We start from the raw sequence: 16421 nt of genomic DNA, 5'->3' as shown, positions 1-16421 counted from the left end.
GAGTTTAAGAGAGCCCTTTAACTTTGGCATAGCCCTACATGAATGCTGTATAAGTAAATAAAGCTGAATTTTGCTTAAATGTGTCAATAATCCTTATGTCAACATGTCGGCTTATTCCCCCTTAAATTCCTTCCCAACGCTTCCGAAGCGAAATATTAAATTTTTAAAAATAAATAAAATCTCTCCCAGCTTTATAAAATCATGATTGTCACATTATTGCGCTCGGAAATATGCATTGGAACGATGATACCAATTAAACAAATGAAACATCGTTATCGTCATTTCGTTGCTCAAAATAGGACACGATTATGTGATAGATGTATACTATATCGGAATCGATGGCAACTACATAAGGGGTTATGTTGTTTATCATAATATTCTCAGAGGTATACCGCTTTACATAACAAATCTGATGGCACATCTCAAACACTGTTGTGATAGGTTGAAATCTGTCTCACGAATTAATAATAGCGTAACAGCCAATCATGTGACATTTCGGATCTAACGTAGCTGAGATATAGGACAAATTCTTGAGCGACGTAATATACCTATCGTTGTTCAGAGATAAAAGCAAATACTATTTCAGTAAGTGATCGTTAGTTGTTTGATTTCGTTTTATTGGTTCTAAGAGGCGGTGCCTAGAGTTCCCGTCTGTCAATCCGACACAGTTGCGGATATTGCCTCCTTCGTGAAAGAAGTCCGCTGGCTAGTCAATTCATTAATTGCCTTTCTCTCAAAGTAGAGTAACTCAGATGGGGGCAAGTATTTTTAATTCTTTATTGTTGAGTCCATATCCTATTTGTTAAACTATCACTTTGGCCAAAAATAGTACAAACATTTTCTTGTAACAACATTCAAGGAAACGGTTTCTAATTCTTTAAAATAGTTTGTACTTAGTTTCACTATTTAAGGCGCCCGAAACTTTCATTTGTTTGTATTTTCACTCCCTAATTTAAATTAACTTAAGTATGCTTGAACGTGCTCCAACTTCGGTTTGACCTGCTTTGTATTACAACGGAATTTGTAATTCATAAAACCCATGGGAAATGTAATTATAAGTGACATCCTCTTGAATTGTAACATTGTTTACGTGGGTGAGTATATTAATATAGTCTGTTAATTGTATTAAGTCGGAATCAAGATTTACCAAGCATTTGGAAGATGTAGGAATATATTTTTTAAGATTCTATTCATAGAAAATCATGTAGGTTTATACTTAAGACTAATTTAAACAATTTGGAAGATGTAGGAATACATTTTTTAAGATTCTATTCATAGAAAATCATGTAGGTTTATACTTAAGACTAATTTAATCAATGTAATTTAAGTGTGGGCGGCGATTTAGCTTCCTAGCTTAGCGCCAACACAGGTCGAAAAGTATCATAACAACGGTATTTTTAGAAAAAAAAACTTTGCTTTTTATTTTAAAGAATTTAAACAAGACTTTATACTTCTATGGTATGAAGGGGTTATAGTCATAAGTCTAGTCTAGTACTAGACTTATGAGATTAGTATTATTAGTAGACTTTAATTAAGAAGTAAAACACCAAAAATTATACTATTTTTATGACACACGTATGTAAATTTGGGCCACCCATGTTCTCTCTTTACACTGCACGGCGGGAGTCTAAGCTTCTAAATCCTACAATAATTGGATTTCATGATAGAATTTTGTGAACATGGTTGACGATGTTTAGAATTTTGTATCAATATTTTGTGAACACACGCTCCGAAAACGGTTATTCGAAAATGATGTTATTTTCATACATTTTCTCCTTGATACTTCACTTCTGGGGATTGCATTTATTGTTACTTTTTCTCAGAAAAATTATAATTGACGCGTTTAAGAATGATACTATAGAATACTAGAAAGATGTGGTGAAAATCCCAAGAAAAGTTTACTTAACAATTTTCTTCCATCAAAAGTGAATCGTTTGAAATTCCAAAGTTTATTTTCCAAAAGTCATCCATTAATTATGAGATTAGTCTCCGTAAACCGAGTGATTCAAACGAGGAAATCTAATTACTACGGCAACATAGGAGCTGTAACTATACGATTTCCAATCCTATCATAATCTGGCAGAACGACTTCAGGATTAATCTCGCTCCAGCATCCATAATTCTCTTAAATTAATTCCCTCAACAATGCATTCAAGGATTCTTTATATTTTTATTTTACAACGTTTGTACATTAGCGTTTTAAGCCAGCGCTATAACACACGAAAGCCCAGTGTATGTAAGCACGTAATTACTTTTTTATAAAAGAAAAATTAGAACTCGAGTTTTCAGTACACCTAGATAATTTAAAATGGCGCAAAGCCAACATATTTTGTCATCATTAGACGTTTTATTCTGTGTTATTATATTGTTCTTGTATAAATTGAGGTGAAGTGATAATTAAGGTTAGCTGCCACCTGCCCCGGGTCGTGGGTAGGAAAATCTCGGGTCTACGGTAAAACGAGACGATGAGGATGTTTAATAGGACAAAGACTCAGTTATATTAATAAATGCAGCAAAAATATTAAATTTCTCGTGCATTCCCTTGACCTACCTAGGAGTAAACGTGAACTCTGTGGGTAAAAGTATTGTATTAAATTCTACGTCTTTCCTACAGAATACTACATTTACAAAAAAGTAAACAAAGACCATTACTAGGCTTTGTTAAAACATTTTACCTAAAAGTCCACTTTGTTCTACCTTTTAACTTGCTTCGGGCTATTTCACACGAGCTTTTTTATCAACATATTGTTACATTAGCTATAATAATAATGAATAATTGACCAGGTACAAATAAGCTGATTGGCGTTGGCACTTATATTTCAAAGTTTAAATAGCGTGATTCATGTTTTATTTTGCAAGGTGTAAAATATTATGAAACTACAGAAACTCTTACCAATTTTAATTAGGAACTTGGTACAGGCAGCCATCATGTTTAACTAGGTATTTATATTATTACAAAAACAACAAAGTAACTGCCTAGGTAATTAATAAATGAAAAAGAAATTACCTAAATAACAATATTGTGGAAGTGGCTGCAGCTAATTAAAGTACATTATTTTGCACTAACCACCGCAATACGAGGTCTCAACAGCAACATGTGATTTTCATACCACAAGTGCGCACTTTATTAATTACAAGTTACAAAAGGAGCAAACCGCAAAGCAGAAAACAACGGAGTTCATATTTTTATTCTCATCTGTTCGTACCTTTACTACTATTATGTGCTATTATGCATTAATTAACGTTATGTGTATTATACCACATCTGAAGCATTAAGCAAATGGATTCCTTTCGTGTGATCGTTAAATCCGTGCATTATATAAATAACGGTCCCATTACAAACCTTCCATTCTGACTCTGATTACGTTTCTGTTCAAACCATAAAGCTAAACAAAATGAAGATACACTGTTTACCTAAAATCAAAGAGCATATTTTACTCTTTTATCGTCGAATTATTTACACTTGTAGAAATCTCACTGTTCACGGGCCTAGTTACCTAGTTCGCAAAGATGTTCACTTAATTTACCGAATCATATATTTCATAATTTACATTCATGTGTGGATCATAGCTGTGGCGACAATTCGCAAGTACTACGATCATTACCAGGAGAACACAATACGCTTCACGACGCGCACTGATTACCTCGACTGGAACACAACATTTGCCTCGGTCACCGTCTGCGAGATTGCAAACATTGAAAAACTTTGGTCACTCAGCAAGTTATTCGACCTCAAAGACGGACAAAAGTATGATCGTTTTCTCGCCGAAATAACTTTCTTCAGTGGAACATGCTTCAGTTGCTCTTCAACGTGCCTAAATACAACTTTGTGTTCACGTGATTATTCGGAAATTGTGTCGAAATTCCGCACGTCCTGCAAATACCTATTCAAATCGTGCAAGTGGAATGGCCAAGAAATTAACTGCTGTAAATATTTCAAACCTCTACAAACAGAGTACGGTAGATGTTATTCAATTAACAACAAGCACGTTGGTGGAAATTACAAAATGTTTTCCACGTCCGCTCTCGCAAAAAACCCAGAGGCGGGCGTTCTCGAAATAACTTTATCACAAGATTACGAGTCATTCATTCATTCGCCAGAAGACATACCCTTTTGGAATATGGAACATGATCGGAGGATAACGACGCTATACGGAGCAGAAGCAACAGTGAGGTTTTCAATTATGGATGTGGTGAATGAGCCGGAAGTACCTTTGATCGCTCCCGAGGTACGTCAATGTAGATTCCCTGACGAAGTTCCAGCGAGCTACATAGCCTTCCAACAATACAGCTACTCCGTGTGTATTATTCAATGTCGCATTGAGGCCCAATTGAAGCTCTGTGGATGTACACATCACTTATCTCCGGTCCAATACAAAGATCAATATTGCGATTTGGAGGGATTAAAGTGTTTGACGAAGCACTACAAAGTACTGAGAAAGCTGCAGGTTCCTGGGACGAATGAGACTGGTTTAAACTGCGATTGTTTGCCATCGTGTACGGAACCTGATTACAATGTGGTCTCTAAGAAATTGTTGGAGCCTGAAAAGGAGTTGAAAGTTAAGCCTGCTCGGTTTATACTGAATAACCGTCCGTATCAGAGAGTCACGAGGCAAGTTGCGAGAACTACGTTGGATCTAGTCGTGGCCATGGGAAACTGCTTTGGACTTTGCTTTGGTGGATCTCTGCTTTCGATCGTTGAAATTATGTACTATCTATGTTTTAAGAGGTGGAAGTTTGCTTAAAAATGTTTGCCTAATAAATAAACTTAAATGCGACATTATTCACTGCTTCAGCACATTTAAACTTAGTAATAGTTGGCTGGATAAGAGGAATTTCCTTGCACCAAATTTTTCTCATACAAAATTTAAGAGCAAACACGTGTGAAGGATTGAATTTGCTAAAGAAATTTATCGAAGCCAGCTGCTGGCACATCTCGGCTAAGTCCATTCGTCCGAAACTCGGCGTAAACAAAGTCGGTAAATAAGTTTCCTAAAGCACAAAGTTTCCCGTTCTTCGTATTAGTAACAGAAATAGTTTGTAAATGATGTTTATTATTAGTTTTTTTTGTGTCTATTTGTTGTCGGAAAGCAACTGAAGAACATTGATGTTTTTGGTATCTTTTATTTTGTAAACATTTTTCTTTGCTCCAAATTGGCTAAGCAAAGGATTTTTATTTTACGTCCAAAAACGGCACGGAAGAAATACAGGATATTGTAAGATTTATCAGCAACTCGTGTTTTCGTACCGTTACTGTTGCTAACTTAAATATTGATTAAAATATGTAATACGATTATGACAATAAATCCACTCGATAGATAATTCTGTAAAGTAATTGTGTCTTTCATAGAATAAGATTCCAAATGTAATTTTTGTTTTAATCATATTGCTTGTTTACTTCAAAAGTATTTTATAGTGTTTACCTACACCGTTGGCTACAATTTCCTTATAAGGTGGTATTAAATCATTTTTACACCAAGTGCAAAATCTCTCTCCATAAAAGAGTTTAAAACACAATCCGAAAAGTATACAATGAATATTCATTCAGATGAAAGACACTGAATATTTAAAAAGAAAAATGGCCCGAAATGTAAACATATTTAAAAATACTGAGGACAATTTTACTGTTCCATTTTCCGGTTCTTTATCACTTTGTCGGAATCCTAATATTATGTTAAATTATTGTCGTAATCACAAAACAGTTACATTTTGTAACAAGATTTACTGAAGAGATTGGATTGTAATAGTATCATCGTTTTTTTTTTGCTGCTATATTTTGTAGGTAGTATAAAAGTATTTTTCGTTATATGTAAGAGAAGGCTACTTACTTCAAAATGAGTAATTTTTTTTTGAGATGGACTTTAACATAATATGGTTTGGATAATAATGTTTTAATAAAATTGGTTTCATGGAAAATAAAACTGTGTGTCATGAATGTGTTTTTCTAAGTGTATTATAACTATAAGAATAATATTCAGTAATAAGAATAACAACGTCCGTACGTTTAAGTTTAAAAACCTATCGGCCGACTTTTTATTTTATTAATATAACAAATTACAAACGTAAAGTCTGCTGAAAGTTTTTCATAAAACTTTACAGTATTTTATCGAGCAGCACCGAATGTGGCAAATTCAGTAACTATGATAAAACATTCAATTCTCTATGCACTCGTTAGCAAAAACTTCTTTTATAAACCTCAGAACATAAATTACAACATTCCTTTGATGTTAACTCTCTTTGATCACAATTAACATTTCTCAGATAGAAATCTGACTTGATAGAATTGAATTGATATGTCAAACGGTCAACGAACTTTCCAATTTCCATTTTCGGCTCCAAAAGTTTTTGTCCTCGAACAAATTTTCGCTGTACTGCGCGAAAGGTCAATTTGGTAGCCACGATTTGGTACCGCAAACCCTCGAATTTCTTTGTGCCTGATATCATCTGTATAATGAACTATTGACAAAGTAGATCTGGCCTTAGTAATCAGAATCTGTAAACTACTTCTGTCAATATCAAGTCTATGAAGGCATTTTGAATTAGTAACAGACTTGAGTTAGGTATTAATTTAAACTTAGGTAATAATAGTTCAAATCCACTGTATCGGTTAGACCACATTTCGAAATTGCTATACTCCTTAAATATTAGATGTAAGTTATAATAAAATAATGAAATTAAACATTGTGTTAGAGGCCACGCCAACAGTCACCGAATACGAGAGAATAGGTTCGCAAACAAGTTTAAACAATTAACAAACTTCAGAACTCTTAACTCCGATGTTCTAAACAATATAAAATAATCCGATAGTGTCCGAGTTGCGGACAGAATAAGTTACGTAACGTTAAATGTGTCAGACACTATACTAGAGTGTCGGCTAATGTAATCGGTCTACGTAGATCAACATAAACTGCCCATCATGATTTAGGCCATTTATCTCAATTACCTGCCATAGAATGCTAAAACTAAATGCGAAAACTTTTCATGCGGCATCTGTGACTGTAGTTAAAATTAATATTTGAATAATGAAAAAGTTTAATAATTTAAAAGTCACCTCAGCAATAAAGAGATTTTTGCCAGAGTAGCTCACGTCAGCAGAACTTAAATTCAAATTTTATATTTTCTTACTTATTATTAGAATGTCCTTCAAGAAGTCTACAATTAACGTTTCAGCCATTTTCATAAAATAACCATATCCATTTAAGACAGAATTTATAGAGGTAGCTAGATTTCTGGTGAAATTCACAGTCAATAATCATAATAATCCAAAGTACGTTTCTACCTATAACCCAACACAGAGCCCGCACCTTCGCAGAACCTAAAATGCTTAAAATTATTACAAAATACCCCAGAAATTCCCCAATATTGTCCATGAATATAATAATGCTCCAATTCCAAGGTATTTTCAGGAGTTCAACCTCAATTAAAATCGTTAACAAATGGAAGAGTTTATAATTATATAATTAATTACAATCGAAATTGATACGGGTATAATTATCACAATCCGATATCGATTCGTAATGATCTCAACAAATTGAAGGTTGGATATGGATTTATGAAATCTATTTCAGCAACGAGAATTAAAGTATTAGGTAAAATTATTTCGGGCCATAATAAACAGAAACTTACTTATAACGAAATATCGGTTTGTCAGGCTTATTAATTATTCTTTTGAAAAATAAATATGATAATCACACAAGTTAATTCTGTATTCCCGTATTTCTTTTTGTATTGGAAGAAAAATGCAATCACGTTTCATCTCACATTACCTTATTACTTACATTACATTACCTTATTAGCCAGTCTTGCAGCGTCAAATTAATTTTACGTCCAGATTGTCTAAACAAGCCGAGTGATTGACCTAACCGTCTACTCCGACTTACGAACTGTATTATTCAAGCGTTGCCTACATCTGTTTTGTCGTTCATGTTATTCACAAGATATTGCTGGTTTACTCGGGATCCCTTTGTGAATTGTTTTAAAATTCACAATAGGACACCTGACAGGTTTGCGTCGAATTGCTCAATGGAGTGAAAGAACAGAGAATTTCGACGTGTTTTGTTACGAGAACGTTTCCGCGTATGTTGTTTTAAATAGCGAATGAGTTTTTTTAAGGCTTGTTTTGCATCCTTTATTGAGTTGACCATGAAATTCCACAGTGGTTTTTACTTTTGATAACTTGTCGTACAATGACATCAAAACTATGATTCAGTTTGTTACCTACGCTACTGAAATTAAGAGGAAATTACGCTTTCCACATTGCAACTAAAATACGGTATCAATAGTTTCCAAACTGCAACTTCAAATCGTGCTCCGCTTCGATAGAGCCAATTATTGAATTACAAACCGAAAGGCTTATATTTGATGAGAAATGAATATCTCGTAAGTTCAATAAGATTCAGATTTATTATGTGGGTGAGTAAATACGGTGTAGGTAGGTATGTAAATAAGTTTTGAAAAAATGGTTGTAAAAACTTATGTATCAAGCCTTCTATAACCTTATGTTTAGTTTGAGTTCCCATATCATACATTGATGTTAAGCCCTTAGAAATACTTATCTAATCAAATCATCAATAATGCCTTCAACGAGGTAATCTGTTTACGAGTAAATTGACGTATTAATTATTCTAACACCATCAAAGACGATTACGATTACTACTAGGCATTGCTTTATTACACAAGACTAGGGGAGCAATTAGCTCAGGCTAATTAGTTTATTTACTCTTTCTAAAAAAACACGTTAGTTATTTGAAATGTCCTTTAAAATTATTCAAAAACAAAATTTTCCATTTTGTTACTAAAATAAATTCAATAATAATAATTTTCGTTACAAACTCTGGTCATACTAAAATATCAATGAAACCACTTAAAATATACAAAGTACTACCTAAGTACCTGCATCAAACTACACTGCAGTAAGCTTACAATATTAGCACGTTCATAAAATTATTCTGTTTATGTTCACGACTTTATTTTAAAAACTTTGTGAGCCCGCTCTTGCTTTCATAGAATATTCAAAATCTGCAGACTTCGGTCAGTTCGGCGAACGGCAGGCGTCTTAAAAGTTGAACTAACTTGTAGGCTTTATTTTTATGTTGCTAAGCTCCACTTTTAGTTTTATTTTTACATTCTTGAAAACTAGGTAACTTGGGAATTGTATGTTTATCATATTGTAATTATAATTGTATAGTAAAAAAACTATTTTTCTTCACAAAAATCATCGGTCATTTCGCTAATTCAGTTAAGCCTTAAAAACCGTTGGTTCGCAAAAATATTTGATTCACTGCGTTAGAATATTGATGTAACCGTTGTAACATCTTGACAATTTACCATATTTTTTGTACATAATTCATGAAACGATCCCTTAACACAAAAATGTGAAATTCTATCTCATATTCAATTTGCTGAATATATTTTATGGACATGATATTGTACGCTTAATATACATACACTTTTAATATTTTTGTAACGTTTAAGCGTAAGGTGAAATAACTAAAGTATGTACGCAAGATTAGGTAGTTTAAGTGCACTCCCGATACAGGTATCTAAGTACTTACAGGTTTAATAGGGAAAATGTTTGGAACTCCGAAGTTGCGAAGTACGACGATCAAATTTCTTTGGAAAACTCGTGCGCGAGTCTAATCCCACTGCGGTAATACGTCTAAAAGTTTTAAATGTATTTCCAATGAATCTTTACATAGCTAATATTTTATGTGGGTTCAAGAAAATGTAGTCCTTTTTTATAATTTTCTGTTTACCGTACAATGCAAACTTTTAGTCGGTCGATAGTTTGTTTGGGGTCATAAATCAGTATGAAGATTAATGCTATTAGTATCATATACATTGGGTACAGAAAAACAATTCGGTATCAGACTTTGACAAGAATTTCTTTTTGTTCACGAATTTGTTATCAAAAAGAAAGGTTGAGGGAATTTTTATGTTTGTCAATTGAAAAGCTCAACATTCCTTCTGGCGCAGTCGGTCAAAAATCTTCTTTTATCTCGTAAACAAATAAATTTTTCAGCTAACTTAAGCCTAGCTTTTTTAACTTATGCCGATATTTTATAAAAAAATACTAAAAAGAATAATTTTCTAAGAATAAGAGTAAGTTTTTCGTTTTTTTGCCTTCTGAACCGCTGATTACCCAAAGCTTCCCATCTTCTTCTACAAAGTTATTAATCTTGAAAATTACCATTCTGAGAAATTCCAGCTTAACATATTCCATAATACGAAGAAAATTTAACTTTTTAGATCAAACAACTGAAACTTGATGATCAATGTGCCTGTTCTGCGTTTCTCAAACTTTTCTGTTTTTAAACCCACTGGTGCTCAAGTATTGAACATAGTGTAGGTACTACTTAACATGAAGGAAAATTTTACTTACGAACTTATACGTAACTTACCGCGGTAAAGTAAAAGTGTTTAATTTAGCTCTTATACCTGTAATGAACCAATGTATTGAACCTTTATGAACAATACCCCAGCTGTAAACATCAAAGTTATAATGAGTTGTAAAATCACGTGTATCGTGTGTAAATTCAAGTACAAGTTTTAGAAACAAATTTTAGTTGTTTTGAGCCTTGTGTAGGATTATCTCAACCTCAAATGAGCCTGTGGCTTTGAAACTTGTTTACCTTTAGTAGTAACTTTTTGGGAACAGATGCTTCTTACATCAAAGTGTGTAAAATATACTAATTTATTTCCAAAAAGTTTTGAATTACAATAAACACGAATTTATATGCAGATAAATTGATATCTCATATAAATTCTCATATACATATATGATAGAGGGCAATCCTAGAAATCAGAACCTTATGTTATGTCCGTAATAGTTTTACATCATAAACTGACACCTTACTTCCAGCTTGTAGTAGTTTCGTTTCAATAAATGAAGTACTTGCGTACAGTTAAGGTAGCTTTCATTTATAATTTCCCTTTGTTCCAGTGGCTGACTTCACGACGCAGCTGTCCCAACTATACGAGCATCACTCTTCAGAGTTGCAGATCCTCGTCGCTAACTTCCGTAAGCGAAGCAGTGAGCTGAGGAAAGAGAGGTAAGCATTAGTATTAAGACACTGATAAATATGGATCTTGCAGTCTTTGTCTCCTTTCAAAAGAAAAAAAATCAAATCGGTTAGATAATAACTTCCTTTTTTATCTAATTTTTATAAGCGGGCAAACTATCTGAAATGTTTAGAAACAACTAAGATACATTTTTGTTGGTACAGTCCTACTGGTAATATAATCTCCAAAACGAACCTTACATGATAAAGGACTCCATTCACAAAAGAAATTCACTCAGTATCATTTGAATCCGGGTACGTACGATTCGTCAAAAAATTGTATTATCCGCGAACACCGATGGCAAAGCATTCGGACCCGCCGGTTTCATCTCATGTCTTTTTTCAATCCAAAAGGCTTCCATTCCAGGGAAAACTAGATTAGCCTAGAATAAAACTGCCTACCTCGTCACAGTTCCGTGTGAACGACTGTTTTACTCGCTAAAAATATTTTTTCACCACAGGTGTGTTACAAATTCCGACAGATCCTGATACGTTACATTTTCCGCAATCTGAGCCACATTCTCTAGTCAGGCACAAATATTTGAATATTATTAGAATCACAAACTACGAAGTTACGTCGTATTCTTGAATAATGTAAGTAATATAAGATCAATTTTCTTTTAAAATTTTACATGAATTTCTACCGTCTACGTCGACGATTCGATTTGAAGACGGAAGCTGGCGCTATAATTTATTTGGGAATTTGAAATCAAAATATCATTTAAGAGATTCTATCTTTAATGACATAGTTAGTTAGACATTGAGACGACAGACTGGAATGTATCGTTGAATTATTAATGTTGTTGATAGGTATTATATACATTTTCTTTTCCGACGTCAAAAATCATCAAATGACCCCTCCCGCTGTGGGTTAGCAGCGGTGAGGGAGTGTCAGACTCTTACTGACTAAAAACCGTCGTGTTCCGTCTTAGGCCTTTTATGTACCAGGGCCGCGGTATCTCTTTCGAACAACCCGCAGCCCCGGCAGGCCTTAGCCCTGCTGGGCCCCGCTGGGGAGGTATTATATACCTTAGCTGGAAATCCAAAGTGGTAGAACCCAGTAGTTTCTGTTTCCTATTTTGGCGAATAGAGTTTAAGACTGATTTTACCGTCTTACAAAGCATACTTATGAGTTTGAGATAATTAAAGTTGAAGCGCATTTGAAAATCTAACTCTAAACCTCTTTTTGTAAATAAAGTCAAAGTTTATATTGAACTTAAATGATTCAATCTTTTTGAAGTGTGTACATGTTTAGGTGTTCTAACATCTTTTGAGATACGCAGTAAATTTAAATAAAAGCAAAATGTAAACTTTGGAATTTAATTCAATTTACTTAAAAACTTTCTTTGAATTCAAAGGGCTTTAAATAAGCTAGACCTAAGATCAAAATCTTTCATTTTCTCTTTAGTTACTTTACCAATAACGAGAGGATTTTCTGCAGTCTTATTCTCCAAGGGTTTAATAACATTAGGTGTTTAATTAAATGAAGGCCTAGATAAATGAAAGCCATATTTACCCAGAGGGCCAACATAACTCTGCCGTAGACATCACTCAGGTACGCCTGACCCGACCTCGTAAATATAGCAACACAATACGGGGAAAAAAATGTTGCCATCTTAATATAATGTGATAACGCTGGTAAATTTTGTACAAATATTACCTTTTTTTGTTGGGACGGGATTTTTTTATGTTTTATTCCTTTAAATTTTGCTAGGCAGATTTTTATATTAAATTATATGTATTTATCAGTTTTGGCAATATAATTTTATAGCAATGGCTCACTTTGATTCATCAAAACTCCAAATACTACAAAAAAAATGCACCCATGTAATTAATATACCTACGTAATACGTATTTCCCCTGAAGGCAATAACTTATTGAACTAATCAGTAACCGATTTATTATTCCAGCATCTAGAAATACGTAATACATTTTGCTTATTAGCCCTTGCCAAAGGTCGCCTACCTCTTGTATTGTGCTGAATAAGCCACCTAATAAATTACCTAATTAATTCCTTCAGGTATTGTTAGGCAATATTATTTTGATACCCGTAAATACCGATTGTTTCTTGTAAATAAGGCCTTTTCTTTTTTTTCCTTTTTCTTATGTGGCAATGATATTTTCAACCACGAACCTCGACCAGTAAAGAAAGACGTGTCTAAAAATACATGTCTCTATCTATAAGTTCTGACTCAAATGTCTTTATAAAATACTAGCTTTTGCCCGCGACTTCGTTCGCATGATATAGTGACTTCCGGCATATTTTTGGTTTGACCAATAGATGGCGCTATATGTCCGGAATAAATTTTATTTTTTATTTTTATATTTTTTTTTTTTAATAAAAACTATCCTATGTCCTTTCTCAAGTTCCAAACTATGTCTGTACCAAATTTCACACAAATCAGTTCAGTAATTTAGGCGTGAAGAAAAGACAGACAGACAGACAGACAGACAGAGTTACTTTCACATTTATAATATTAGTTAGGATCTACTCATAAATAAGTACGTAACTTACGTCTGACTGCTGACAAGTTTAAGATGGGTACTTTATCCGTCACATCAAAACACACGCTTACCTAACGCACCCCCGTCATAGAAGAATCGATGTATGAAGATCTGAAACGTGACAGACATTTCAGAGAGCTACCAAAAACTTTAAGCAAACAAAGGCTATATGTACCGTACCCACGTCTACCTTCTTGTATTACCGTTCGCTGTCTCAACAGAATATCTTGCATGACTACTGATAGTAATGGACAGAGTAAGTTTATATAATTGTAGCGAGGTGAAAAAGAAATTGCCTATGTAATTTTCAATATTGAAATTGTCGAATTACCATATTTACATACTTCGATAAATATTAGGCGAAACAAACCTTTGATGAAGGCAATAATGGACCGAAAGTACTTAAATACAAGTATGATTCAAGCAAGAGTATTTTTTTCATTTCAAATTAATAAAGAAAAGTAACATACGGCACATATGAATACGATAACGTTTATATATCTGACAGATTTCACTCCAATAAGTTAGGTAATAAGCTTATACGTCAGAGCCTTGTCAGCGCATCTGCGTTTCTTCCCTCTCCCAACAGTTGGCTTCGCTAGTTACATATTCCCTGCCTCCGTCCTACTCCGTGAGAACAACTTTATTTCTGTAACAATTTGCCGGTGTGCCTTTCAATGAACTGAAAGTTTGTTTCAAACTGATGTAGTAATTTTCAGATTTAAGGCAAATGTTAACTGTTAACTTATGATGATGAAAAGTGTTTTTAATTATCTGTTCGGATATTTTTACATATTTTCCACTTGTACCAAAAAAGGGAGTGAAATTGGGGGGAGGTGACTAATAGGAACATAAAGTGAAGTTAACAAAAGGTAGGCTCTCAAATAGAGATGTCGAAACTAAAATAAAACTTCGAAAGAACCCTTTTCTTGTGATCGCGACCCAAAAGTATTAAATATGCATTGCATTCCCAACACAAAAGCTGTTTCCATCAACCTGAAATTGAATAAAAATAAAATTGTTTTGTTTCCCAAACGAAACAGAAAAAAGTAAAATGTTTTGTTCAAATTGCGTTTAACGGTGTACCTTTATACAGACATAAAACAGTGATGCTTAGACAATTTGCATAAAATGTATTCCTTCAAGCAATTTTAATATCAGCGATGTTTTAATAGACTACAAGCTTTTTATCTCGTCGAAACGATGTGTTTATGAAAAACCTTATTAAAAACATAAAAATAGTTTCATACTTCAAGTTTGTGGGAAATATTACTGCCATTTGAGACAACGTGCCAAACCTTTGTGAAGCACTAACGGCGGCAGTAAATCAGCAGTTAATTTATTCATCGCTGAAGAGTTATTGTTAGCTTGATCTATTGGCGACGACTGCTTCAAACGGGCCCTTCTAATTGAAACGAGACGATCCAATTATTCCCGCGGAATCAAATCAGAAGGCACTTAACTCTGCCATTACAGACAAATAAAAGAAACGCTCGGTTCCCCGGTTGATGCAATAGGCGACCGCTGAGCGAAGTTACTCGTTAGCTACAAAGATAAAATAAATCCCGCCGGGACTGATGTAGTAAAATGAACTTTATGGATATTATATTGTCTATTTCAATGTCCGCTTTTCTTTTCCTCCAATCAGTTTCTCTTGATGTATATTTTAAAGCCAATTTCAATGGTTACAATAATGGACTTTGATTTCTGTTTTACAGGAAGAGTATTCTTCTTTAATATTATTTCATAGAGCGATAAAAATATGCAACATAAGACGCTGACTCTATCTATAGCAGTGGTTCTTAACCGGTGGTCCGCGGACCACTAGCGGTCCCTGGAGGCATTCCAAGTGGTCCGCGAAGCTCTGCTTCGCGACGTTGCTGTACATTATCTAACTTTATTTTTATCGACTTATCAATGCGCGCACAGGTTTCGCAACATTTTACGTAATTTTGGTTTTGAGTCTTAAAAATAATTAAAATTTCGGGCTCGCTTGGCTCGCGTATTTAGAAACTATATGCCCTTATTTTTGCATTTGTCAACAAACAAAAAGTTAAGTACGTTTGGGTTAAATTTTACGTAATATTTGGTAAAAATTCAGAAATTAGTAAAGAAAATGCAGTCACAAAAATCTCATTAAATTAAAATCTGTAACTTTTAATTTTTTGATAAATAATAAAGAAATGAGTGCTAATTATAAAGTATGCTTGTATTCTTTATCAAAGAACTCTCAATTTAGGTAAACCGATGGGGTGGTCCCCGGCAAGACAAACTTTAGTTAAAATGGTCCCTCATGTCAAAAAGGTTAAGAACCACTGATCTATGTCATGTATTTACGACTGTATCATAAAAATACGTTGTCCGTAAACTTATTCTCACTAGTTATATGTAGCTGTCCCAATAAAATTTACTTACTGCGTCCCCCGAGGGCGCCCGACCTGTCCAGATATACCGGTAACTTTATTTCTTCAAAAACTTTCAGGTGTAACTTTAGCGATGATAAATTTTAGAAAAGGAATTTAGAGATAACTCCCTCAAGTTCGTGATGAAACGTTGTTTCTTGACAGTTACCGATAAAACCACAAACTTTTTGTTCTAAGTTTTCGAAGATTTTAATGAATGAAAAGTGATATTTTTACCTATAGAAAAATAATTACGCATTTCAGCAGTTAATGGTATGTTAATATCCAAAAATTTCGTTTGCCATCTGAAACCAAGAAGACTTTTAGCAACATAATATTTCGTGTTTAATTAATATTTTGTCTTAAAATACCTTCATAATATTTAATTTCGCAAATTGAAGGGGAACGTGACTCAATTAGGCTTAGGCACGGAAAGTGTCCTTGAGAAGTAACT

General features: G+C 33.8%; 1 protein-coding gene across 1 annotated transcript in view; it reads left to right on the top strand.

Annotated features, from left to right (window-relative positions):
- The window catches only part of LOC124630203, a 151149-nt gene that overhangs the window by 49426 nt on the left and 85302 nt on the right, over positions 1-16421 (top strand). Inside the window, exon 4 of the mRNA XM_047163947.1 lies at positions 10943-11051. Within this exon, the coding sequence (XP_047019903.1) occupies positions 10943-11051 (109 nt within the window). The remainder of the gene's footprint in view (positions 1-10942; positions 11052-16421) is intronic.

The sequence above is a fragment of the Helicoverpa zea genome, chromosome 5 (assembly GCF_022581195.2).
Source record: "Helicoverpa zea isolate HzStark_Cry1AcR chromosome 5, ilHelZeax1.1, whole genome shotgun sequence".
Lineage (NCBI taxonomy): Eukaryota > Metazoa > Arthropoda > Insecta > Lepidoptera > Noctuidae > Helicoverpa > Helicoverpa zea.
Note: the sequence above shows the minus strand (reverse complement) of the source record. Positions and strands in the feature narration are given on the sequence as shown.